The sequence below is a fragment of the Lepus europaeus genome, chromosome 16 (genome assembly GCF_033115175.1).
Source record: "Lepus europaeus isolate LE1 chromosome 16, mLepTim1.pri, whole genome shotgun sequence".
NCBI classification, from domain to species: Eukaryota; Metazoa; Chordata; class Mammalia; order Lagomorpha; family Leporidae; genus Lepus; species Lepus europaeus.
The window spans coordinates 14,202,837-14,228,938 of record NC_084842.1 but is presented as its reverse complement, the minus strand read 5'-3'; the positions used below and the strand labels follow the sequence as shown (position 1 = coordinate 14,228,938).

At 38.8% G+C, this 26,102-nt stretch overlaps 1 protein-coding gene across 1 annotated transcript in view; it reads left to right on the top strand.

Annotated features, from left to right (window-relative positions):
• Window positions 1-26,102, top strand: part of TNKS (tankyrase) — a 216,159-nt gene that overhangs the window by 14,745 nt on the left and 175,312 nt on the right. The window contains exon 2 of the mRNA XM_062213699.1: window positions 14,222-14,446. Coding sequence (XP_062069683.1) covers window positions 14,222-14,446 — 225 coding nt within the window. The remainder of the gene's footprint in view (window positions 1-14,221; window positions 14,447-26,102) is intronic.

Sequence of the window (26,102 nt, the reverse complement as noted above, 5' to 3'; positions counted from 1 at the left end):
ACACTTCAATGAAAAGAAACTGATTAATAACAAAGGTTAATCAGAGGGGTGCGATTGTTTCACACTTCCAATTTGATTTGATGTCTGACTCAATGGAAGATAGCTGAATTCGAATTTGCTTCTGCATGCCATGTATTGTGATATATTATTTAGATTGAAGTATATCAAGAAAATCTTGCTTCAACAGATAATGTAGTTGGAAAATGAAGAGTATTTTAATAGCCTTTTCTTTTTTTTTTTTTTAAAGATTTTATTTATTTATTTGAGAGGTAAAGTACAGACAGTGAGGGGGAGAGACAGAGAGAAAGGTGGCTTAGGGCAATGTCTGCTCTTTCAGTGAATACCCAGAGGTGTGTGTGCTGGGTGTGGCCAGAGAGCTCTGTTTAGTGCTCCAGGGTGAGGGGGAGTGTCCAAGGTGACACCTAAGGTGGGTATGGTAAATCTTTTTTTTTTTCTTATCAGAGGGGAGGTTTGTTCAGCCCTCTTGGCATAGTCTCATGCTTACCTCTTCTCCTCCAAGGAGACCAGTGCATGGCTTCTCCTCTCGGCTCATTGCTGGGTGCCTGGACACAAGCTGGCACAGCTGTTATGTCCAAAATGGTGCCCACTGTGTCTTGATAAGTTACAGGATGCTAGTTCCGGGTGATCGGGGAGAGAGAAACAAGACCCTCTTTTTCCCCTCTAAATTGGCAGGTGTAGTGTCCCCCACAGGGCTCCAGGCTGGACTCATGTCAGGCTCTTCCCATAGCTTTATTGCCAGTGGCTTGGGTTGCTGGAATCTGTTCTCTCCTCACTCTCCAAAGCTGGTGCCGAGGCTCTCAGGTGCTGGCGTCCTGAGTTGTGCACATCCACACCCTCCACATAGATCCACAGTGTCCCTCTAATTTGCGTCAAGTTTCCTCTGGAGTTTTCCTCCTAACTCATCCCTGAGATTGCATTCTCTCTACTTTTTTAAAACTCTTTTCCCAAGACTAGAGCAGTAAGCTCCCTCCCTATTACACCATCTTGGAATCCTAAATTTTTATTTTTTATTTTTATTTTTCACAGGCAGAGTGGACAGTGAGAGAGAGAGAGAGAGAGAGAAAGAAAGGTCTTCCTTTGCCGTTGGTTCACCCTCCAATGGCCACCGTGGCCGGCATGCTGCGGCCGGCGCACCGTGCCGATCGATCTGATGGCAGGAGCCAGGTGCTTCTCCTGGTCTCCCATGGGGTGCAGGGCCCAAGCACTTGGGCCATCCTCCACTGCACTCCCTGGCCACAGCAGAGAGCTGGCCTGGAAGAGGGGCAACCGGGACAGAATCCGGCCCCCTGACCGGGACTAGAACATGGTGTGCCGGCGCCGCAAGGCGGAGGATTAGCCTGTTAAGCCACGGCGCCGGCCCCTAAATTTTTTTTTTAAGGTTACTTTTGAGTCACTACCCGTTTACTACCCATAGATTTATTTTGTCTGTTGTTTTGGAAAACCCTGGCATATGAGAACTGTTCACCAAAGGCAGAAGGTGCCAAGAGGAGAAAGAGGTAGACAAATGCAAGGTTATATAAAGTATAATTTACTTGGGACTTACAGATGAAACATGTTTTGGGCAGCAGCCACAAGACAGGATTCTCCATGTCAGGAGACAGGAAGAAAAGGGTTTATAAGCTGAGCTAGACAAAGATAGTCATTGGCCAACTAGAATGTACCTGCACTTTCTCAAGAGTTACTAACATTTCAGACATAAGGTAAGGTTAGATAAGGTACAGTACAGGAATCATTTAGTAGGTTGCTTTAATAATTATGGTTATCCCATGGGGTTTGGGATGACTGCCAGGTCCCTAGAGGGTAAGATGGCAGTTACCACCAAGATGGCCCCAGTCATATCATGCTGGATCTCTATGGTAGTTTGTTTTCATTATTCTACAGAATTGCATTGTATGAGTGTGCCACTATTTATACATTTTACTGCTGATGAGCATTTGAGTAGTTTCTATGTGTTAACCCTTATGATTATTTTGCCTATGAACATCTTTGTATATGTCTCTAAAACGAGTCATTCAAAATCAGAGTTCTTAGTATTTTTGAGAGGTAGAGAAACAGGCAGCATTCCATCTGTTGATTTACTCCCCCAAAATTTTGCAGTGCTGGGGTTGGGCAAGGCTAAAGCCAGAAGCCAGGAACTCAGTTCTTACCACTCCAGTGGCAGATTACTTAAGCCATCACCACTCTGCCATCAGGGTGGGCATTAGCAGAAAGCTAGAATTAGGAGTACACCCAAGATTCCAGCCAAGGTACTCTGGTGTGGGATGTTGGGCATCCTAACCAGTAGCTTAATGTTAGGCCAAATTCCTGCCCCATTATTCATGTTTTAATTTTCTTTGCTTTGATCATTTTTGGGTCACTGAATTTCCTTTTTAAATATTGGTATTTTCTGTGAATTACCTTCCTATTTAAAATTTTTCTTTTGCCTTTTGATGTTAATTTTATGTGTGCTTTTTATTAAGTCATTGCAAATATTTTCCTAGTTTATTTGTTTTAAAAATTTTTTTGTTTTCTTCTATTGCCTTTTTCTATCCTAAGAGTACAAATACCCACTTAACATTTTTTAAGGTTTAATTTCAACATGTTACACTTTCAATCTAATTTAAATTTATCTGGCTATGCACTGAGAGGCAAAAATTTTAAAAACAGTTTTTAGGGAGCCAGTTCCCTTCAACTATTTATTGAATAATGCATACAACCATTTAAATACAAATGAAGATGGGTCTTTTTAAATACTATGTTGAGGGACATTTTGCTGCTTTTTGTTTTGAATTCTAGTTATTGTAATTCATTCATTGTACTGTGCTTTATCCTTTCCCTTCCTGCTACTCCAGTAATGATAACCTCTAAAATAACTTCCACATCAAAATAAAGGTTGATCAAAAACTGTCAGCAGGATAACAAGAGTCTGTTAAGCTTTTTCCTCTAACTTCTGAGGTGGATGTATACATAAATATTTACATTTTGTAGTTTTCTTTACCTATATGTAAGTTCATGTAGCAGAAATTTAAATTATGCCAATTTGGTAGGGAATAGTCATAGTCTTCTCATTGACAAGAAAATAAGGAAGTTTTAGTTTTGATATATTGGTTTTGAGGGCTGATCTCATCTATGTGGCATAAAGTTATTTGATTGCATCATTTCTACCTTCTTTGAACCATTCTGAATTATCTTTTAGGGTTCTGAATATATAATACGTTTTATGCCTTTCAATCTTTGCATTTTCTATTCCTTGTCCTCTTTGAGACACCCTCGCCTTTTTTTTTTTTTTTCTGATTTATTGTTTAATCTTTAGATCTTATTTCAAAATATCATTTCATTAGGGAAGGTTCCCTATCCCAGACTTGATTAAGTTTGCATTGCTGTGTTTTTTTTTTTTTTTTTTTGACAGGCAGAGTTACAGACAGAGAGAGAGACAGAGAGAAAGGTCTTCCTTCTTTGGTTCACTCCCCAAATGGTCGCTACAGCCGGCACTGCGCCGATCCAAAGCCAGCAGCCAGGTGCTTCTTCCTGGTTTCCCCTGCGGGTGCAGGGGCCCAAGCACTTGGGCCATCCTCCACTGCCCTCCTGGGCCACAGCAGAGAGCTGGACTGGAAGAGGAGCAGCCGGGACTAGAACCAGCGCCCATATGGGTTGCTGGCGCTGCAGGTGGAGGATTTACCAAGTGAGCCACAGCTCCGGCCCACTGTGTACTCTTTGTTACCTAAACATTGTTAATTATTTGTTAAGGTATTTAATTGGCCTGTGTTCTGTGAAACAAGGAGAGATTTTTCCTGAATTAATTCATGATACATAGATACATGTAGAGACACACACACACAAAACTGAATTCATTTTTTGTTATATTAAAGTATTCTTACAAGAGTATTTTTGGCTATGATAATTTTGTGTTTAGTTTTGAGATTTTTTTTAAAGATTTATTTATTTATTTGAAAGAGTTACACAGAAGGAGAGGCAGAGAGAGAGGGAGCGAGAGAGAGGTCTTCCATCCGATGGATGGTTCACTCCCCAATTGGCCACAAGGGCCGGAGCTGCGTGGATCTGAAGCCAGGAGCCAGGCGCTTCTTCTGGGTCTCCCACGTGGGTGCAGAGGCCCAAGGACTTGGGCCATCATCTACTGCTTTTCCAGGCCATAGCAGAGAGCTGGATCAGAAGAGGTGCCGCCAGGATTCGAACCGGCGCCCATATGGGATGCCGGTGCTTCAGGCTAGGTCATTAACTCGCTGCGCCACAGCACCAGCCCCTTAGTTTTTTTACATATCTGAGATTATTTTAATTTTACTCTTATATGTAAATTAAGTTAGCTGGATTTGAAATTAAGTACCAGAATACTTTTTCTGAAAGTTGAGAAGATTGGCTTCAGTTGCCAACTGTTTCTTGGTGGGTTTTTTGTTTTTGTTTTAGCTGGTAAGTGTTTTCTTTCTGAAGGACATCGACATTTCATTGCCTTTGATATCATTAGAGCTTTCTATAATGTGTCTGTCTATTCTGTGTGTTAATATGTGAAATCTGATTAAACTGCAAATTTATATTTTCCTTTAATTATGAGAAATCTTGACATTTTTTTCTCTTTACCCATCCTCCACTTCTTTCTCGTGTCACATTCTCCATTTGTTTATCCCTTTCAGGTGCTTTTTGGGAAAGTTCTTTAGCTTGATACTCTTAGGAATTTATTCTTTGTTTCTGTTATTATTTAATCAATTAATGCTTTTACCTGTTATGTTTCTTGCCAGTATATTTTAAATGTCTGGTGATTTTTAGGGGCGGGGGCGGTCTGGTTTAATTCTACTTTTATTATACTTTTGTGTTGCTGACCTAGAACCAATAGTATTTGAACCAATAATGTGTTTATAGGGGAGGATGGGTTTTGAGAAGTTTGGGTTTTGGAGTGGTAAAAGCCTATATTGTACGTTTGTCCTCCAGGTGGCTCAGGGCAAACAGAGACATGCCTCAGGAAAGAATCTTTGGTACCATGATTTCTGCTCAAATATTGCATGGTTACTGAAGATTTTCCATCCATCCCTTCTTTTCCAATTGCTGTCCCCTTCAAAGGTGCCTATTAAGGTCTACCAGTACTTTGTTCCCCACCCCAAATTCCAAGTCATTTTATAGTTTGTTTCCTAAGCTGTACTTGTGAAAACAACAGGATGGGCATTTGGACTAGCAGTTAGGATACCTAGGTACACTATTAGAGTGCTTGGGTTGGATACTTGCTGCTAGTTCCTGACTCCAGCTTCCTGCTGATATGCATCCTGGGGGCTGTAGTGATGGCTCAAGTAGTTGGGTTCTTTCCATACATGTGGGTGATCTGGATTGAGTTCCTGGTTTCAGCTTTTGCCCAGTCAAGCCCCAGCCCTTGCTGACATTTGTGAAGCAAACCAGCAGATAGGCAACTCCCAACTCCCCCCATCTTCCCTGCCTCTCAAATAATTAAATAGATAAAAAGTTAAATATACCTTATAGCTATTACATAAATGTGTCACAGCTGACTTTTGTTTTGTTGAAAGTAATTTTATTACCTTTGCTGTATTTTTGGTTTTTTATTTTAAATAGAAGTGGATTGATAATTCTTAAGATGAGGAGATGAGAATATAAAGTAAGTAGGCCGTTCTCATAGTTCAGATTCTAATTTTCCTAAGTTTTTGAAGATAAAAATGAACAAGTCATTACTATCAACTGTGTCAGCAAAATAGAGTATTTATGGCCGGCGCTGTGGCTCACTAGGCTAATCCTCCGCCTTGCAGCGCCGGCACACCGGGTTCTAGTCCCGGTTGGGGCACCGATCCTGTCCCGGTTGCCCCTCTTCCAGGCCAGCTCTCTGCTGTGGCTAGGGAGTGCAGTGGAGGATAGTCCAAGTGCTTGGGTCCTGCACCCCATGGGAGACCAGGAGAAGCACCTGGCTCCTGCCATCGGAACAGCGCGGTGCGCCGGCCGCAGCGCGCCAACCGCGGCGGCCATTGGAGGGTGAACCAACGGCAAAAGGAAGACCTTTCTCTCTGTCTCTCTCTCACTGTCCACTCTGCCTGTCAAAAATTAAAAAAAAAAAAAAAAAAATAGAGTATTTATGAGTCGTTTTCCTAAACAGTCCCAAACTCATTTTACCATTACTTTAGTATCTTTTTGGTATAATTGGATCTCTTAGCACTTTGGGAATTTTTTTTTTTTTTAAATAGAGAAATGTAATGTAAGTATAAATTTTCTCACTGGGTGTGTAAGTATAGGTCAGTGGATTAGCAGTTTAAATGATGTACAGTGGCTGTGGCTTTTATGACAGTCTAATTAGGGGGAAAATATCTCCAAGCTATGACTTGGCTTCCATAAATAAAAAGATCGGTTTAAAATACTCCAAGTACTTTATTTTTTTTCTCTTCATATTAAATTTTGGAAGCCATAGTTCTGAATTAGATGATTTAATATTGGCCAAGGTTTTTCCTTCAAAGTTTTAAAATGCTATAGATTTAAAATGCTGAACATAAATGAAACAACTTTATCTTTAAACTCAGACCTGGGGAATAGATACCAATGACTTTACATTTGACATGGAAGCATTTTGAATGGCATTAATTGAAACACTTTAACATTAGAATAAGGAAAACTGTTTTAAGTATATTTGGTGAGGCTATGTGTTTTAAATTTAGATTTTCCTCATTGTGCCAGCATAATGTTTTCTGCAATAGTGTATTTTAGTGTTTCTTTAAGTATATGAAATAATGTGTTTCTCACACATTGATTAGGAGAAAGGATGTGCAGAAATTTACAATCACAAAATTTAGTAGCTGGAGGAGGGCAGTTCATCCAAGTGAACTTTTTATTGGTGGCTGCTTGCCCTGACTCTTTTCTAAATGGTGCCTCCATTAGATGAGTTGCTCAAGCCAGAAACCTGGAAGCCAGTTATTCTTGCTTTAAAACTTATCCCAGTTCTCTCTCCTTTGACCTATCCACGTTGCCACTGTCCTGTCTCAAGCCATTGCCAATTCTTGACCATGCTGTGGCAGAAGTTGTTAAACTGGGCTCTCTGATTTTGCTCTTGCCATTCTCCAGTCTGTTTTTCCCATAGCTGAATGATAATCCTTTTAAGACTTAAAGAATGAAGAAATTTCCCTTGTAAATGGTTTCCCACGTACTTACAGTGAAATCCAGACTTCCATCCATGACTTATGAAAAGCACTTGAATATCCTCAAATCAATCCCTTAGAATACGGAGGGATGATTGTACGTGGATTAGAAGAGTCAGGATTATAAATTTCTCAAGTTTTCAGAAATTTAATCAATGAGCTTTTAAAAAATTTCCAATACTTTTCTTCTTGGAACTTGATATTCATATTTGAGCATTAAAAAAAGTTAATGTGGAAGGTTGCCCTGGGGCACTTGTCCCCAGCTGAAGTTGGTGCTAACTCCCTAGCTCCAGCAGACAGGCAAATTACCTAACTGGGGAAACCTGTTGGACCACAAGAGGACTCATCCTGACTGAGCCTTAGAGAATGTGGTTACAAGTGTGCCTCTCAGATTGCTGTCTGGTTTATACAGGCAGACTCTGGCTGCCTGCCTGCCTGCTGCTCCCTTGGAGTGTATTCAATAAATCGATCTCTGCTCCTTTGACTGCTCTAGTGAGTTCTTCCTTTTTCTTTTCTTTTCTTTTTTTTTTTTTTTGACAGGCAGAGTTAGACAGTGAGAGAGAGACAGAGAGAAAGGTCTTCCTTTTTCCGTTGGTTCACTCCCCAAATGGCCGCTACAGCCGGCACTGCGCTGATCCGAAGCCAGGAGCCAGGTGCTTCCTCCTGGTCTCCCATGCGGGTGCAGGGTCCCAAGCACTTGGGCCATCCTCCACTGCTTTCCCAGGCACACTAGCAGGGAGCTGGATTGGAAGTGGAGCAGTCAGGTCTGGAACCAGTGCCCATATGAGAAGCCAGCACTGCAGGCGTTAGCTTCACCTGCTATGCCACAGTGCCAGCCTCTTGCTATAATTATTAACTTTTTGCTAGTACTGATTGAACCATATGACATTGACAATAATGAGTGTGTGTGTGTATATATATATATGTAAAATATATTCCAATAACATAGAATGTGAAATATATGGTAATTAAATATATGATAATAGGAAATATATAACTATAGAAATCACATATAAATACATGGGTTTAAAAACACACAAATGGGGTAGATGTAGCACAGTGGTTTAGCCACTACTTGTGATGCTACATCCCATATTGGAGCTACAGTTCAAATCTTGGGAACTCTGCTTCTGATCCAGCTTCTTGATAATGTGCCTTGGAAAGTAGCAGAAGATGGCCTAAGTGATTCAGCCTCTGCCACCCACGTGGGAGACAGCTGTCTTCTATTCACCGGTTTACTTTTCAGATGCTTATAACAACTAGATCTGGGCCAAGCTGAAGCCAGGAGCTTGGCACTGAATCTGGGCCTTCCATGTGGGTGGCAAGAACCCAAATACTTGCGTTATCACCTGCTGCCACTCAAGGTGTGCATTAGCAAGAAGCTGGACTTGGAGACTGGCCTGGAACCCAGGTACTCTGATACGGAGTTTGTTGTCCCAATGGCATCTTAACTTCTTTGCCAAATGCTCACTCCTGAGGCATTTATCTTAAATGAAGAGGCATTTATGTTTAAAGTTGTACACAAATGTTGCTACAAAATTTATTTTAACTTAGTTTCAGAGTAGCAAACTCTTTATCACTGATGGAACCACCCAATTAAAGAAATTGTGATATACACATGTAATGGAATGCTTAAAGAATCTATAAAAAGTGATAGATAAATTTGAAATCTTTACCAAAAAAAAATCTGTGGTATTTGAACAATAAAAAAGCAGGGAAAAAAAAACACGTATGTTTAGAAACACACACACATTTGCAAAGAAAGAAATCTGGAAGTTTAACTGACAGTATATTCATTATGTGGATATTACAGATAACTTTGCTTTTTGAAAAGTTGGTGTTTTGTTTAAATATTTCTGATGTTTTTAGTTGTAAGAACCTTTAAATCTGCTTTCTTTTAGTAAGTTAAAAATGCAAAATTAAAAGCTGTTTACTTACTGTTCTAAATACCATGAAGCAAATACATTATGTATTCAGCAGATTTTATGGAGAGCATGCTTTATATCAGGTACTACTGTAGGGTGATGAAATACAGACAGCTCACAGGAGAGTCATGGAGCCTCTTTTCATGAAATGTCTTGAATGGGGAAGACACATGATAGGAAAGTAGACAAAGACGTGGCCGAGGTGTTTTTAGGTAGTGACTAAGTACAGGAAGAAAGTAAAACTGGCCGTTGTTGAAAGTAAGGATGGGAGGGGTGTGTGTATGTGTCTTTAAATCAGTGCTCAGTAAGTGTCTTTCTGAGCTGCTAACCTTTGGACTGAGAATTGCATGACAGATGGAGCTTGTCCTGTGTGAAGATCTGGGGCCAGGACTTCAGCCAGAATGCACAGTGAGTGCAATATCCCTTAGGCTGAGGAGTGTCATGTTCAAGGAACAAAAAGCGAAAGGATGAGTGAAGCTCAGTGAAATTGAATAGGTAACAGGGGCCAGCTCACATAAAGCATCATAGGTCATAAGGCTTTTGTGCTACCGTTTTCCTATGTGTGTTACGGAAACCCATTGCAGGACATTAAGCAGAGAAGCAGCTGGATCTAATTTATGCTCTGAAAGGCCCACTCTGCGTATTGTGTGCTGGATGAATTAATTGTAGAGCGGCAGATGTGACAGCAGAGAGATCAGTTTGCTGGGCTGTAGCACGGGGGAACAGACTGGAGATTTATACAGCGGTCCCCTCAGTGCATGGCTTCACTGTCTGCAGTTGCAGTTACCACAGTCAACTGCAGTTTGAAAATGTTAAATGGAAGAGAGAGACCACGTTCACATAACTTTAATATGATGGTTGCTCTGTTTTACTATATTAGTTGCTGTGTTTAATTTCTTACTGTGCCTAAGAATGTTATGTATGTATAGGAAAAAACAGTAGTCACATGTTGCTTAACAACAGAGGTATGTTCAGAGAAATTTTAGGTAACTTTGTTATCCTGCTAGCATCATAGAGTGTATTTAGGTAAACCTAGATGACATAGCCTGCTATACACTTAAGCTATTTGGTGTGTGTACATGAGTGTAAGTAGGTGTACACCCTGAAATAATGTTATAAAATACAGTAAATAGATTGAGTTGGTAATTGTATATGCTGTGCTTTATATGCAGCACTTAGGCTTGTTTGCTTTAGTGTCATCACAAAAACCTGAGTAGTGAATTGTGCTGTATTACCATAGCTACTACATCCACTAAGTGATAGGAAGTTTTCAGTTCCATTATAACCTATGGGACCACTATTATATATGTAGTCTGTCATTGACTAAAATGTTATACAAATATTGTTGGTACTATTTGAGGTTTTAGGCATCCACTGGGGGTCTTCGATTGTTTCCCCTAGAGTAAGAGAGTACTATATTTGGAAGTGTAGTTTATGAATATTGGACAGAGAAAGAATTAATCAACAGTCAATTCTCATGGTGTTATCACAAGGAGCTGATGGGTATCACATTTGGCATACTTCTTGACGCATGAGCTCTCACTAAATGGTAGGTGCTTAGTCTTCCTGAAGTGGTTTGGCTCAGTGATGAAGATGCCCACATTCCTGGGTTTGAATCTCAGTCCCAGCTCAGATGCTGATTCCTGCTCCCTGCTATTATACACCCTGGGAGGCAGTAGCTGCTGATGGTTCAAGTACTTGGGTCCCTGTCACCCGTGTGGGAGACTCAAGGTTGAGTTCTGAGTTCCTGGCTGTTGTAGGCATTTGGGGAGTGAACCAGTGAATGAGGAGCTCTCTATATCTCTGCCTTTGAAATACCAAAAAATTTTTTAAAAACAATTTAAAAAGTAGAATAAGGCATGTACCCTGGCAAAAAGAATTTTTCTATAAAAGTAAAATTACACCTCTTGCATGATAACTTTCAGAATTGAAGTTTGTTACATAATATAATGTGTTGGTAAAAATTAGAGTATTAATTACACTGTTTTACTTTTTAGTGATTAGAGAGAGAAGATATATTGGTCCTCTCATAAATACATGTATAATTAGTAACATAATTCCTTTAAAAATTGTGACATTATTATTATCATTGCTTTGAATATATGCTGTCTAGATTCAGCGGGACACTGAAAATCTTGTTTGCGGTATGTATCTAATGTTTTCACTTAGGGAATATTCCCATAAAATTAGTGATAAGTTGCTTCCAAATTTTATTTAGCTCTTGATTCTTCAAACTGATCCTGATTATTTTTATTTTGATTCTTTAGTTTCAAATAAGCAAATAAACTAAATTGGTAATTTTAACTAGTAACTTTGGTTATGAAATGAAGACCTTGTATGTAAACTTCAAAGTTAATATATTCTCATTATGTATAAAAGTAATACATAAGCATTTAGCATTGTTAGAATGGTGAATGACCAATTCTGATTCATACTCAATAGAACAGTTATAGTCTATTTTTATGTATAGTTTCTTAAATTTCAATAGCTTAAATAGGGGACTATTTGTTTTGTGACTAATTTAGTAATTCCAGATCAAATGAGAAGGGATAACCTCATAATTGCTGCATAAAATATCTCTTCCCTGATTTTGACGGTTTACTTCCATCCCCTTTCATAAGCAGTGTGTCTATACACATAAGCTTTAGAGAACTTTTTTGTAAAGATTTATTTATTTATTTGAAAGGCAGAGATACAGGGAAAGAAGGGGAGATACACACACACACACAGAGGGAGGGGGAGAGAGAGAGAGATCCATCTTCCATCCACTGGTTCATTCCCCAAATGGACATAACAGTCAGAGCTGGACCAGGCCAAAGCCAGGAGCCAGGAACTTATTCTGGGTCTCCCACAAGGGTGCAGTGGCCCAATCACTTGGGCAGTCCTCCACTGCTTTCCCAGTGCATTAGCGGGGAGCTGGAATGGAGTGGAGCATTGGGACTTGAACCAGCAATGGGATGGTGGCACTGCAGGTGGAGGCTTAACCTTCTATACTGCAGCACCGGCCCAACTTTATACAGCTTTATACAAAGTTGTGCTCTCATATAATTAGGAAAATAGAAAAAAAAATTGAAGTCCCATAATCATAATACTTAGTGATTTAGTATTTTTTCTATATATTTATATTTTAAATATATGCCTACATATATATATATATACATATATTCTCTCCTGTACTTTATTTTGTATATTTTTAATCAGAGACTGATTAATCTAAAACATGTATCACTAATGTGTGAAATTTTCTGTAACATCTTACTGTTTTTCTTGTCTATAACAAAATTCAGCATATTAATAATTTCTAGGTGTAAATTTAGTGGCATTGAGTACACTCACAGTGTTTTGCAACATCCCTTTTAATGTGATGTTATGTGAAAAAACATCATCTACTTAATAGAGCCTCTGTTGTCATCTCTAAATGACTTCCATGATTTTCTGTAAGTAATGCTATGAAAGATATTCTTGATGTAAAATCTTTGTTCATGTACAGATATTTTATGGTGAAGTTTGATAAGTGATTAACCTTTACTTGGTTATTGGTGGAGATAAGAAGTTAGTTCTCCAGCATTGTCAGTTCACTGACTAGGGAAAGTGAGTTTACATTCAGGCATTATTCAAACGCATTTAGAGGAGGAGAGCCATTCAGTCTTTTTGGGTAAGGAGAGCCCAGAAGAGTTGAGTTGTGATGATACAGGAAGAAAAATGTTAGAGATTAAAACAGAAATTCTAAAAGGGTTATAAGCAAAAACCAAACAAAATCCTGGCAAGTTGATGACAGTTCTTTTTGCATATGTCCAGCTGTTGCTTGCTGTTCAGTCACTAATACCCAATGACGTGTTTTCACCCAAAGTTTTCAGCTTAAATTGAAGGATATTTTCCATGGAAACCTAATTCTGACTTTTGTGATCAATATCTGTGGAAATATATGAGTTACTTTGGAGACTTTTTATACAGCCTACTTTTTTGGAATTTCTATAGATAGCTGAGAGGCTGTATCGTGAAATAATTCTTTTTTTTCTTCCATTTTCTCATGATTCTTATTTATTTAATCTATGAATAGAATGGAGGGAGATATGACTCTTTCTGCATTTTAGTTTTACTTAAGATGCCATTTTCTAACAACATTTTATGGTAATAAGCAGTGGAAGCAGTGATACTTAGCCAATAAAACCTAATAAGATTTAAAAGTGGAAAAGAAGCATGAATAAAGGTACTAGCTTGAAAGATAAAAATTGTAGTGTTTGTAGTTTCCTTCTTTAGCCTATTGTGATGTAGCCTGCAGTTCTATCACTGTACTGACAATCAAAGTGTTGGTGACCATTTTCCTCTTCTCCCTGATCTCACTGAATCCAGATCATGCTAGACTTTGCATAGAGTTGTTGCTCTTGGACTTCCAGGATGTTCTCCTTCTTGGTATTTCTTGTCTTTCTAAGTGTTTGCTTGGCCCTTTACACTGCTCCAGATCTGTTCTGGCTCCACTCTCCTTTTCTGTCTGATAACTGTGATATTTCTTATCAGTGTTCTGATTCTGTATTTCTGATTGCCTGTTTTCCCACACATTTGCCATATTGTTTCCTCAAACTCAGTAAACCCAAGCTTGAATCGTCTGACTTTACCAGCCATTCTGTGTCGTTTGTCCACCAGTCCCAAGAAGAGAGATTTTGACGTTGTCTTTAGTCTTTCCTTCATTTGAAATGCCCTGCAGCCAAACTGTTGGCTCATATTTCTGGTATCCATGTATTCCTCTCCAATTGTCCTAATATGTTGACTGTTGTAATTTGTCTTACATTGGGTTGTCAGCAGTGTTTAAGTAACTTTGTCTTTAAAACATAGAGGAATTTTGTACATATAACTTTGTCTTGGGACTCATGAGGGAAAAGTTAATGTCTTCTTGGACAGGAGCCTTGTCTCATTCATTTTGTTTTTCAAGCATTGTCATCCCACATATAATGAGTGATTTAGAAATTTTTTTTTCAAATTCCCTAAAGAATAAAAGTTTTCTTAGTTTCCAGTTGTGTGACAAAAGAATTGTTATGAACAGAGTTAATGTTATTTGTTTTGCTTTAACTTTTTTGCTACAGAGTACAGTTGATCTTGTTAAAGATACTAGTTCTTTTTACAAAATTGGATTAATGTCTAAGACTTTTCCCCCTTTCCTTTTAGGTTTTGGAAGGAAGGATGTTGTGGAACACTTACTGCAGATGGGTGCTAACGTCCATGCTCGTGATGATGGTGGTCTCATCCCGCTCCATAATGCCTGTTCTTTTGGCCATGCTGAGGTTGTGAGTCTGCTACTGTGCCAAGGAGCTGATCCAAATGCCAGGGATAACTGGAACTATACTCCTCTGCACGAAGCCGCTATAAAAGGGAAAATTGATGTGTGCATTGGTGAGTACTTAAACTGTGTGGTCAGCCTGACAGATAAACAATATTAGGTGAAGATTTACTCTTATTTCTTTATTATGGGATTAAGTAATGCCTCTTCACTATAGGCGAGTGTTTATTGCTTCTTCTAGAAGCCGTTCTTTTCCATTAAAAGGAAAGTTGAGACATGGTAATCTAAAGTTGGTTAAGAACAAGATTCACAACATTAACTCCAAGTGCAAGTCAAATACCAAGTGATGTGGAACTAAATTTTGATGGATTGCTGTTGTCAAATTCAGTCAATGTACAGTCTCTTTAAAAGATTGCAGGTTTCAGCCCTTGCATCAATGAGAGACATTATAAAATACAAGTTCTTTCTGAATTAGATTACATATTTGGATAATGTAGGTTGATTCAAGGAAAGTCATCAGGTACTAAGGCAAAGGCTTTTTCTTTGTGTTGTCAAAATTGGACAGCAGCCAGCTTATTAGTGCTGGAAAGCTTTGAGTGAGTATTTCAGATCCAGTAGTTCAAAGTCTAATATTTTCAGCATGTGCCACTGTCTAGAGGAAAAGCAATTTCAAACAAAATCGAACTTTTCAACCGTTTTCAATGTCTACATTATGTGAAGTTATATTCAATCAGCATTTATTGATTCTGCTTTATTTTACATTTAAAAAATGTTGAAATCTAAAACAAGTAAGGTTCTAGAGGACAAGCATAGCTTCTTCTGAGTATATCATCTATTTCTTGATAGGGTGCATGCTTGTTTAGCCAGTGGTAGGTTAATTTCCATAGTTGTGATTTTCCGGGATGACATCCATTTCAGTGTTATCCATTTTTTTAATTATAAAACTCAAATATACATGTCATTCTTAAAGATACACTAGTGGTGTATCTCTTAATGATTTCAATTATTCCTTCCTCATAGCTATCTATTCTAGCCTCCAGTATACTTTTCAATTTTCCTCAAATTATTGCAGTGCCTGTCATACAATGTTTTATCACGTTCTCTGTCATTGTCCTTTCTAACTCCAGCATTCACTGACACAACCCTTTGGATATTCTGTGCCTTTGTTTCCTTGACACCTTGTACTTTCATTTGATTCTCCTGTTTCCTCCTATATCTCCCCTAATGTGGTCATGTCGTAGACCAAATCATTGTATAAAACCTTGGGAAGTTTGAATTTATGACGTCTTCTCTCTGACCACAAAACCTTTACATTCCTTGCTTTTGTATGTGACAACTATCACTGAACTTACCAAGTTCTTACCTAATTTTCTAGACTTTCAATTTTCTTGCCATTGACTCTTTTTGCTTCACCTTGTCCTATCCTTTGGCCTTTTCTGTAATTTGTCATTGAATTTTATACTTTTTTTAAACCTTAAAATATTATTATTTTTAGTCTTTAGTGTTCTGTTTTTCTGCCTTTGCTTCTCTGAGTTTTTCACTTTATTAATACTTTGAATATCTTAACTGAAATTAATATTTCTTTCCTCTTCCTGTTAATCTCCTACCCAATTGTACATAATGAAAATACTTTGTCTCTCTCAGTTTCTGTACAAATAAAGGGTTAAGATGTACGACTTGAATTTTTAAAAAATGGATTCCCACTCCTGAATGTCAGATTCCCAACTCCTGAAATCCATAATAGACTTTGGAAAATACTGCCTTCCTTTTAAGTTCTTATTCCTTTTTATAAAAATTGAGGGGAAAGGAAGGAGTGCCTTTGAAACTATAATCAAACTATAATTAAGAATATAATATAGCTGCTATTAAAGTATGTAATATAGGTATTATGGGAATCAAGATTGGTTGTAGATCTTTTTGTATCTTTAATTAGCTTTCAACATCCTCTTAGGAGGTTCATTCTCAGGTTCATTGAAACTTCTGATAGCATATATATCATACTTTCTGGATCTGAGTATTGTTAAGGAATTCTGAGGTCTTTCTATGAGGTAAGCTTTCATTTTGGGACAGCTGGATTAAAGAATTGAAAGCTTTTTTTTTTTTTTTCCCCTGTTGGTTATTTCTGGTGGTTTTGAGAGACTAGTATACCAAATTGATTCTTGAATGGTTTTTGCCTAGGATGCTGGCATTGTGGCATAACAGGTAGAGCCTCTGCCTGGGACACTGGCATCCCATATGGTTGCTGGTTTGAGTCCCGGCTGCTCCACTTCCTGTCCAGCTCCCTGATAATGGCCTGGGAGAGCAATGGGGGATGGCTCAAGTGCTTGGGTGCTTGCAACGTGTGGGAGACACAGATAAAGCTCCTAGTTCCTGGCTTTGGCCTGGGTTAGCCCTGACCATTGCTGCCACTTGGGGGGTAAACCAGTAGATAGAAAAATCTCTCTCTTTCTGTGACTCTGACTTTCAAATAATTAAATAAATCTAAAAAAACAAAAAGCATTTTGCTTGAACTAATGGCCTAAGTATTTGAAGATAACTTACATTTCTTTATGTGGGGTAGAATAGCAAGTACATTTGATATTTATAAAGGCATGGTACCCCTAGCTTAAGGGTGCATTCTGGGCAGATTGATATATAGAACATGCTCTGGGCATCACCTCCATATTTCATTAGTGGAATGGGAGTGCTGTCTATACTTTGTAGGGTCCTTTACTGTATTAGCAAATACAAGGGGTCTTCAAAGAATTCATGGGAAATGTATCTTATGAAAAAATTAGGCATAGATTTCAAAAAATGTTTGTACCCAAAAACCTTATCTTTTAACTGGATTTTTCCATGAACTTTTTGAAGTACCCTCATACACATGACTTAGAAGAGTACCTGATATAGGCACATTCAATAAATATTAATTGTTAATATTAATTTCTATTGTTATTTTATTGGTAAGATCTCAAATTGAATTTTGATCATGAGATATAGGCTTGAAGTACTTTATATAACAATGTACTTATGATACTTTTTTAAGAATTAGTTTATTTATTTGAAAGAGTTACAGAGAGAGGTAGAGCCAGAGAGAGAGAGGTCTTCCATTCCAGTGGTACACTCCCCAAATGACTGCAATGGGTACAGCTGATCCAAAGCCAGGAGCCAGGAGCTTCTTCTAGGTCTCCCATGCAGGTGCAGAGGCCCAAGGACTTGGGCCAGCTTCTACTGTTAACATTTAACAACAAAAGTTAAGTAGGCCTTGTTAATTAGAAAATAATTATCTAAAATATGCATAACTATTTCTGAGATAACATTGTTTGCCCCTACTATTTGGAAGTACATGTCTAAGATATAGGGAAATAGGTTTTTTTTTTTTTTGTTTTTTTTTTTTTTGACAGGAAGAGTGGACAGTGAGAGAGAGACAGAGAGAAAGGTCTTCCTTTTTGCTGTTGGTTCACCCTCCAATGGCCGCTGCGGCCGGCGCACCATGCTGATCCAATGGCAGGAGCCAGATGCTTCTCCTGGTCTCCCATGGGGTGCAGAGCCCAAGCACTTGGGCCATCCTCCACTGCACTCCCTGGCCACAGCAGAGAGCTGGCCTGGAAGAGGGGCAACCGGGACAGGATCGGTGCCCCAACCGGGACTAGAACCCGGCGTGCCGGCGCCGCAAGGCGGAGGATTAGCCTAGTGAGCCGCGGCGCCGGCCGAAATAGGTTATTTTTAATAGCTTGGAACCAGAAATCTTTCCATAAATACTCACTAATTCCTAATACTTAAAAATTTGTTTATTTGGGCTTTCCTGTAATGTTCTCTTAGCATTGTGAACATTATTTGCCATTCCTGGATCAAGAGATGCATAAATGTTCTTTGAGCTATTTCTTCACATTCATGAGTTTGGTAGAATTCTTACAGCTTTCAATATTCCCACTATACTGAGAGGAAATATTAATAGTTTAAAGTATCAAAGACTTATCTTTATAGTTCTTGTGTAGTTTAAACCTTCAGTTCCCACTGGCATCTGGAAGTATAGTAGTCCTGTTACTTTCTAATGCAACTGTAGGACCAAGTGCTAGTTTCTTAAACTGAATTAGTTAAGATGTCATCTTAAGTAAGTTCCAGACTGATTAGTACCCTCTTATATGCTCCCATAATATTGTGCTTATGTTTTACTTAGTCCTTCCTACCTGGAAGATCGTAAATTCTCTGTGGTAGGGAACTAACAATAATGTGTGGACACTCTTGTTTTCCTGTTGGCTGTCTCCAGTATCTGATTACCTCCTTAAGAATTCATGGGGGCCGGCGCTGTGGAGCAGTGGGTTAAAGTCCTGCTCTCAGCACTGGCTTCCCATATGGGTGCTGGTTCCAGTCTTGGCTGCTCCACTTCCAATCTGGCTCCCTGCTAAATGCGCCTGGGAAAGTAGCAGAGGACGGATGACCCAAGTCCTTGGGCCCCTGCACCCACATGGGAGACCTGGAAGAAGCTCCTGGCTTTAGATCGGCCCAACTCTGGCCATTGCAGCCATTTGGGGAGTGAACCAGTGGATGGAAAACCTTTCTCTCTCTTACTCTACCTCTCTCTGTAACTCTGTCTTTCAAATAAATAAAATAAATCTATTTTTTTTTTAAATAAAAGGTAAATATTCCTGGAATGACAAAACGGTTCACTAGAAGATGTCTTGGTTCTATCTGACCTTTTTGTGCTAGTCTGTGTTCAGGATAAGGAAGCTGAGTTATTTTCTACTTCTTGATTAGATATTTTGAAGTTGCTTTATTTAATTTTGAATTTGTGGTATGTCAGGCATTCATATACAAATATAAAACACACTTTATAGTCAGATATAAAGTATGTTTTGATTATCTGCCATTTATCAAGTAACTTTAGTTTTCATTAGGGTGGGTAGTAGAATGTGGCTTCTATCATACATTGAATTTGGCTTTTTTTTTTTTTTTAAAGATTTATCTTTTTTTTTTTTTCCTAAAGATTTATTTTATTTATTTGAAAGACAGAGTTACAGAGAGAGGTAGAGACAGAGAGGTCTTCCATCCACTGGTTCACTTCCCAGATGGCCGCAATGGCCGAAGCTGTGCCTATCCGAAGCCAGAAGCCAGGAGCTTCTTCTGGGTCTCCCATGTGGGTGCAGGAGCCCAAGGACTTGGGCCATCTTCCACTGCTATCCCAGGCCATAGCAGAGAGCTGGATGTGAAGAAGAGCAGCTGGGTCTCGAACCAGCACCCATATGGGATGCCGGTGCTTCAGGCCAGGGCTTTAACCCACTGCGCCACAGCGCCGGCCCCTGAATTTGGCTTAGAGTGGGTTTTCTGTAAAGATTGGGTAGTCAAACTTTTTTGTTGTTATTTAAAGATTAAACCTTTGTGTTGCCCCCTCTCAGGAGTTGAGGAGTTGGGGTAAAAAGGGAGAAGAAAGGATAACATGATTGTGGTAAATTTTCTGAAAGTTGCTGTGAATAGTTGTCTAGTTAACTAGTCAAATAGTTTCACTAATGTTTATTTCCTATACTTAAGATGTTTGATTCAGATTACTTGTTCACAGTTTTACCTGTGAACAAAGGAAAAAGTTGTCACTTTGACAGTGTGTAAGCTGATAAAAGTTGTTATAATAAAAATGTTTTCTTGATTGAGAACTGAGGTTTCTATCTACTTAGTGGGATTTATTTAATAATACATTTTAAATATAATAATTAATTTCATCTATAAGTATGCTGAATTGTTTTTAGTTTAACTTTTTAAATCATCTAATAATATACAGATTTGAAATGGGAAATAGTCTTAGCTTTATTAAAAAATATATATAAATAAATAAATACCCTGTCTACTAAAACTTGAAACAGGTTTTTACATAACTCCTAAAATAGTATTTTCCCTCTAATAATTTCTTTGTAACTTTGTTTCATATATCTGCTATCTAGAAAAATAAATTTGCTTTCTCTGTTCAGACTATTCTAATTTATCTGATCACTTCTGTGGTTGCCTGTGCTTTGATGAAGTTCATGTACTCAAACTTAGAGTGACATGGAATTGAGGATGGGAGCAGAGGAAGGTGGAATAAATGTTGGTTTGCCTTTGGTAGATTCTCATCTCCTTTTATTCTAAATCTAGCATTTGAAAGGCCAGCAGCTTTGTGTTTTGTCTGAAAGGTGTTATTTGAGGTAATAGATGTTCATTAGAGAAAATTAGAAAATACACTGATAACAACTGTCACACCTCATTTTCTGTCCATTTAGACATATACTGTCCAATATGGGTGCCATTAATTTAAAATTAGTTAAAATTTAAAGATTAAAACTTTAGTTCTTTTGTAGCACTAGGTGCTTAATAATCATATCTGATTCTTGGTTGTTGCATTGGAGAGTACAAATACAGAAATTCTCATGATTGCCCAAGTTCTGTTAGTGTGATTAGACCCAGCGACCCTGGGGACACAATCCATTTTACATAAATGGGGTTGTACCATACATACTATTTGTGTTCTCATGTTTTTCACTTAATATATTCTGAATGTTTCATTAATAGAGAATGTTTCCATATAATCTCAAAAAGACTTTTAAGAATTATAGAAATAATCATTTTTCTAATTAGTCACTTTGGTTTTTTAAGATTTTATTTATTTATTTGAGAGCTAGAGTTATAGTGAGAGAGAGAGAGACAGAGAGAAAGGTCTTCCGTCTTCTGGTTCACTCCCCCAGTCGCCACACAATGGCCGGAGCTGTGCCAGTCTGAAACCAGGAGTCAGGAGCTTCTTCTGGGTCTCCCACGTGGGTGCAGGGACCCAAGGACTTGGGCCATCTTCTGCTTTCTCAGGCCATAGCAGATTGCTGGATGGGAAGAGGAGCAGCCGTGACTAGAACCCGTGCCCATATGGGATGTTGGCGCTTCAGGCGGAGGATTAAACTGCGCCATAGCGCCACCCCCAAGTCACCTATTTTAAATCATCTGGGCTATTTCAACTTTTTTCACTCTTTTATAAATAGTACTATGGGCAATATAATTTTCATGAAATACATGTATAAACTTTACTTTAGGATAAACTTTTGGAAAGACAGCTTTTTGTTTTGTTTTGAAGATTTATTTAGGCCGGCGCCGTGGCTTAACAGGCTAATCCTCCGCCTTGCGGCGCTGGCACACCGGGTTCTAGTCCCGGTTGGGGCGCTGGATTCTATCCCGGTTGCCCCTCTTCCAGGCCAGCTCTCTGCTGTGGCCAGGGAGTGCAGTGGAGGATGGCCCAGGTCCTTGCGCCCTGCACCCCATGGGAGACCAGGAGAAGCACCTGGGTCCTGGCTGTGGATCAGCGTGGTGCGCTGGCCACAGTGCACCAGCCGCGGCGGCCATTGGAGGGTGAACCAATGGCAAAGGAAGACCTTTCTGTCTGTCTCTCTCACTGTCCACTTTGCCTGTCAAAAAATTTATTTAATTGAAAAGCGAAGCAACATAGAGAAAGGGAGAGACAGAGAGATGGAGATCTTCACACACTGGTTCACTCTTGAAATGGCCACAGTACCCAGGGTTGGGCCACGCCAAAGCCAGGAGCCAGGAACTCCATCCTTGTCAGGGGCCCAAGTACCTGGGCCGCTTTCTGCTGCCTTCCCAGGCACATTAGCAGGGAGCTGGGTCAGAACAGAGTAGTGGGGATTTGAACTGGTACAACCTGCACTCTGATATGGTTGCTGGTGTCGCAGCGGCAGTCTGTGCCACAATACTGGCCCCAGACAATGCTTAATAAGGATCAAAGAACTTTTAGCTACTGGGGAGTTCTGCTGAGGCTTTCGATTTAGCCTGTGACATCATCTATTCATGTATTACCCATAAATGATCTGGGTTCAGAAAAATCAGTTCCCTACCTTCCTTACCTTTTGCAAAAATTAACTTAAAATTGAATGAAGCCTTAAGAATTTGATTCCCTTGTTTTAGTTTTTTTTGTGTGTTTTTCTTTTCTTGCTAGAAAACTTCTATTTTGCATTTTTACCATTAATTTCCCATATAAAGATGGAATTGGGCTTGGGGTCTTTTAAATGTCTCTGTGTACCATTTTCATAAAAAGTAGAAGCTGACAAAGTTTCTTCCTTGGATCCTTAGAGGGGAAGAGCCAGAAATGACAGTGATTGTCACTGGTGAAATAATCCCTATTGAGACTGGGTGCTGCTATCCGAGGGTGTGACTGCTCTGTACAAGCTGTTTTCAGGAGGTTAGGGTGTTTATACATTTACCTGGTATATTCAGAACTAATTTAGTAGACGTTCTGGACAATGGTGGTAACTATACACATAAACCATGTACATTTTTCATAGTATTTTATTAGAATTTCTAGAAAAGCATTGGTGTGAATGCCTTTACTGTCCAAAGGCTTTAGAAGTATGGCAAAATGCTTAAATTAGGAGGAAAATAGACAAAAAACAACAGAATTTTAAAGTGATGCAATGCTTCACTTAATGTTCAAGTCTGTATATTAAAATAATTATATATTTCTATTTTCTTTCAACCCACGATGCTTTGTATGAATTTCAGTGAGATGTTTGGCATAACTTTGGGAGTTGTATGAAAATGGTACAGGTGGCTCATGTGACAGACCTCACTTTATCTGGTATGAGGTTATCTGAAACTTGTGTGTGTTAGAACTGTATCCTCACTTTGTACATTCTGTGGTGCCTGAGAGCTCAAAGGCAGGCCCAGTTTGAAGACAGAGTGGAGGCTGTTCTTTTCACTCATTCTCAGCTGACTAGACCAGAAAGCTATTAAGTATAACAATTATATTTACAGGCTTTTAAGCATATACTTATATATGTTATTTAAATCTGCTAATCTTTTAAGAATGGGGGGTAGGTATCAGTCTTTTCATCTGTCGGCAGAATCTAGAATTAAGAATGTAAGCCTACCATGAGTTGTTTATACTCTGCTCCCAGATATAAGAGTATAAATAAGTCTTACTAAGAAATCCTATGCTATTTCCAAATATACATTTTTTTGTGCGTGTCAAGTGTGAAAATTTCTAAGTTTGCTGTAATACAGATATTCGTGGTTACAGACTAGGGAGCGTGTATTCATTTTGCGCGTTTGGGGCACAGTTTTCAGTGCGTTCTTTTGAAAGAATAAGTTTGAATATGTTGCTTAAGGGAACCAGAGCAGGAAATGTTCTGGTGGACCCCCCTAAAATGGAGCCCTGTCAGGGATGTTTTTCAGAATGGTGGCTTCAAGTAACCCCACAAGAGGACTATTTGATGGGATTATTAGGAAGGGGACATTGCAGATAGGAGTAACAGGGTGTTGAGAACAAATGTGTAAACGTGCCCTTTAGAATCCTCTGCAGGGGGAGAAAGCTTGAGTTACAGTTCTGAGGTGATCTTAGATTGCACTGACATAGAATGATAAAGCGGGAATTAAGTACTTGGCTTTAGACTTAGATATGAATTCCAGTTTGCCACTTAAAAACTGTAACCTTACATGAATAATTTAATCCCTTTCAGTGTCAGCTTCTCATTTATAAAATGGACCTCGTATCTACTGCGTAAAGCAGTTGGGGAAAGTTAAATGAGAGAATACTTCTGAAGCAAGTAGTGTCTCAGCAAATGTTTGTTTCCTTCTGTTCTCTTTCCCCTTACGTGGCAACAGTAGCATGTTCCAGATGACTTTTGTGTTGTCTCACAAAGTGAAAACACAGTAAAAGCCTGATAACTGAGTGACCGTTACCATATGCTGTTCTTTGTTGTGGTCACTGTGAATTAATGAATGTAGCCCTTTGTTTCATTTCCTTTGTAGTTTTATAAACCTGAATTTTAATTTGATAAGGTATGAAGTAAGTTTTTATTTTCCTCATTGTAGTTTAGATCTTTCAAGTTGATGCATGTAGTATTATGGAAAAATTATTCATGTAACTTAAAACATTATTCCCATGAATATTCAGTGTCAGAAGTATTAAGTTCTTCTATATTGGATTGCTGTGACCCAATATGAAGTGTATGAAAATGAAAGCTTGATAAAATTGAAGAGGTGTGAATAGTTGTTAATATTTTCTAAAGCAAATTAATTGTGGGTAAATTACTCTCCTTCAGGCTGCCGGAGGATATCAGAGTAGCTCCTCTGAAAATTGTAACCCATTAAGAATGAAAGAAAAGAAAGGGCAGAGGAGAAATTACATTGGAAGAAAAAATGGTCTTTCCCTCCTCAGCATTGGGGAGAGGAGCTGAAGTGACATCTGAAATCTGTATCATTAAGCACAACTCAGAGTAGGGTCATTTACTGAATCCACCAAGGACTGAAAACTTAGCATTACATTCTATTTCTCCTTCAGATTGAAAGTACCATAGTGTATTGGTTTCAGTCTATTGAATTAATACTCTTAGGACAAGAGTGCTAGTAATATTTTTTAAGAAACCAAAGTTCCATGCAGAATCTGAATACTATGATATAGGTTTAATACTGTTTTTCTTGGGGATATTAAAAAAATTTAAAAATGTTCAGCCTTGTAATAAGTAATATAAGAACTGTTTTTAATTGGTCTTAATGTTTTATACACAAAGAAGTTTATCTGGAATACTAGTTAGTCCTTGAGGCCTTGGGAGGAGGTGGAGCAGCTCAGGGAAGGATTCAGAAACACGGGTAGAGAAGTGTGTCTAGGTTTGCCCTTTCTTCTCTCCCAGAGAGAGGTTGGGCAGCACCTTTTACAAGTTATCATTGTCTGTGATCCTACTATAAACTCACCCAGTCAGATGATAAATACACTTGTTTGATTCTTTGTGAGTATTTCATTTAGCTGAATTTAGTCAAGTTTTAGAAAAGGTAATCTCTTCCTAAATCCCAGAAAGCATAACACAACTGGAATGGCACAGATGAATTCATTGTTCTCTAGGGCTTTTACCAGTGTGCCTTTGTTTCAGTCTGTCATGATTCTTAATTTTTTTTCAAGTTTTATTTATTTATTTGAAAAGTAGAGTCACAAGGAGAGAGGAAAGAAACATACACAGAGAGAGATCTTGCATCCACTGGATCACTCCCCAAATGGCCGCAATGGCTGGAGCTGGGCTGATCCAAAGGCAGGCACCAGGAGCTTCTTCTGTGTCTCCCTCATGTGTGCAGGAGCCCAAGCACTGGGGCCACCCTCCACTGCTCTCCCTGGCACATTAGTAGGGAGCTGGATTAGAAGTGGAACAGTGGGGACTTGAACCAGCACCCATATGAGACACTGGTGTGGCAAATGGCAGCTTTACCCACTGTGCCACAATGCTGGCCCCCCACCACGATTCTATTTTTGAAAGACAAATGAAAAGATCTGATTGAGATCTGATTTACTGAGTTCCCATTATGTGCCGAGAACCAAGCTCATTTTATATGTATTGTCACCTTTAATTGTAACAGCAGTTCTCTGAGTTTGGTAATGTTTGATGAAGGAGGTAATTGAGATTGACAGTGGTAAAGTAACTTTCACAAGGTGAGACAGTAGCTAAGTGGAGAGCAGTATTCTAAAACTCAGGTTTGTCTGACGGTTGGAATAGTATTTTCTTTCAGGCTTTACTCTTCAGAGTCTCCAGGAAGGAAGATACATTATGTTATAGCCATTCATATATTGATTCCAGTGCTTGCCTTATCTTGTGATAAATTGTGGTTTGCATAAGCACATAATACTATTTTCATGAATGTATTATGACCTGTTTATTGCCAAAAGGATGTAATTGATCTTGGGTACCAACTCTGCTCTGAATAAAATCAAAGAAGGATAAGAATAAAAACAAAAACAAAACTTTTAAAAAGAAAAGGAAAAGAAGAAAATTCTGTTGA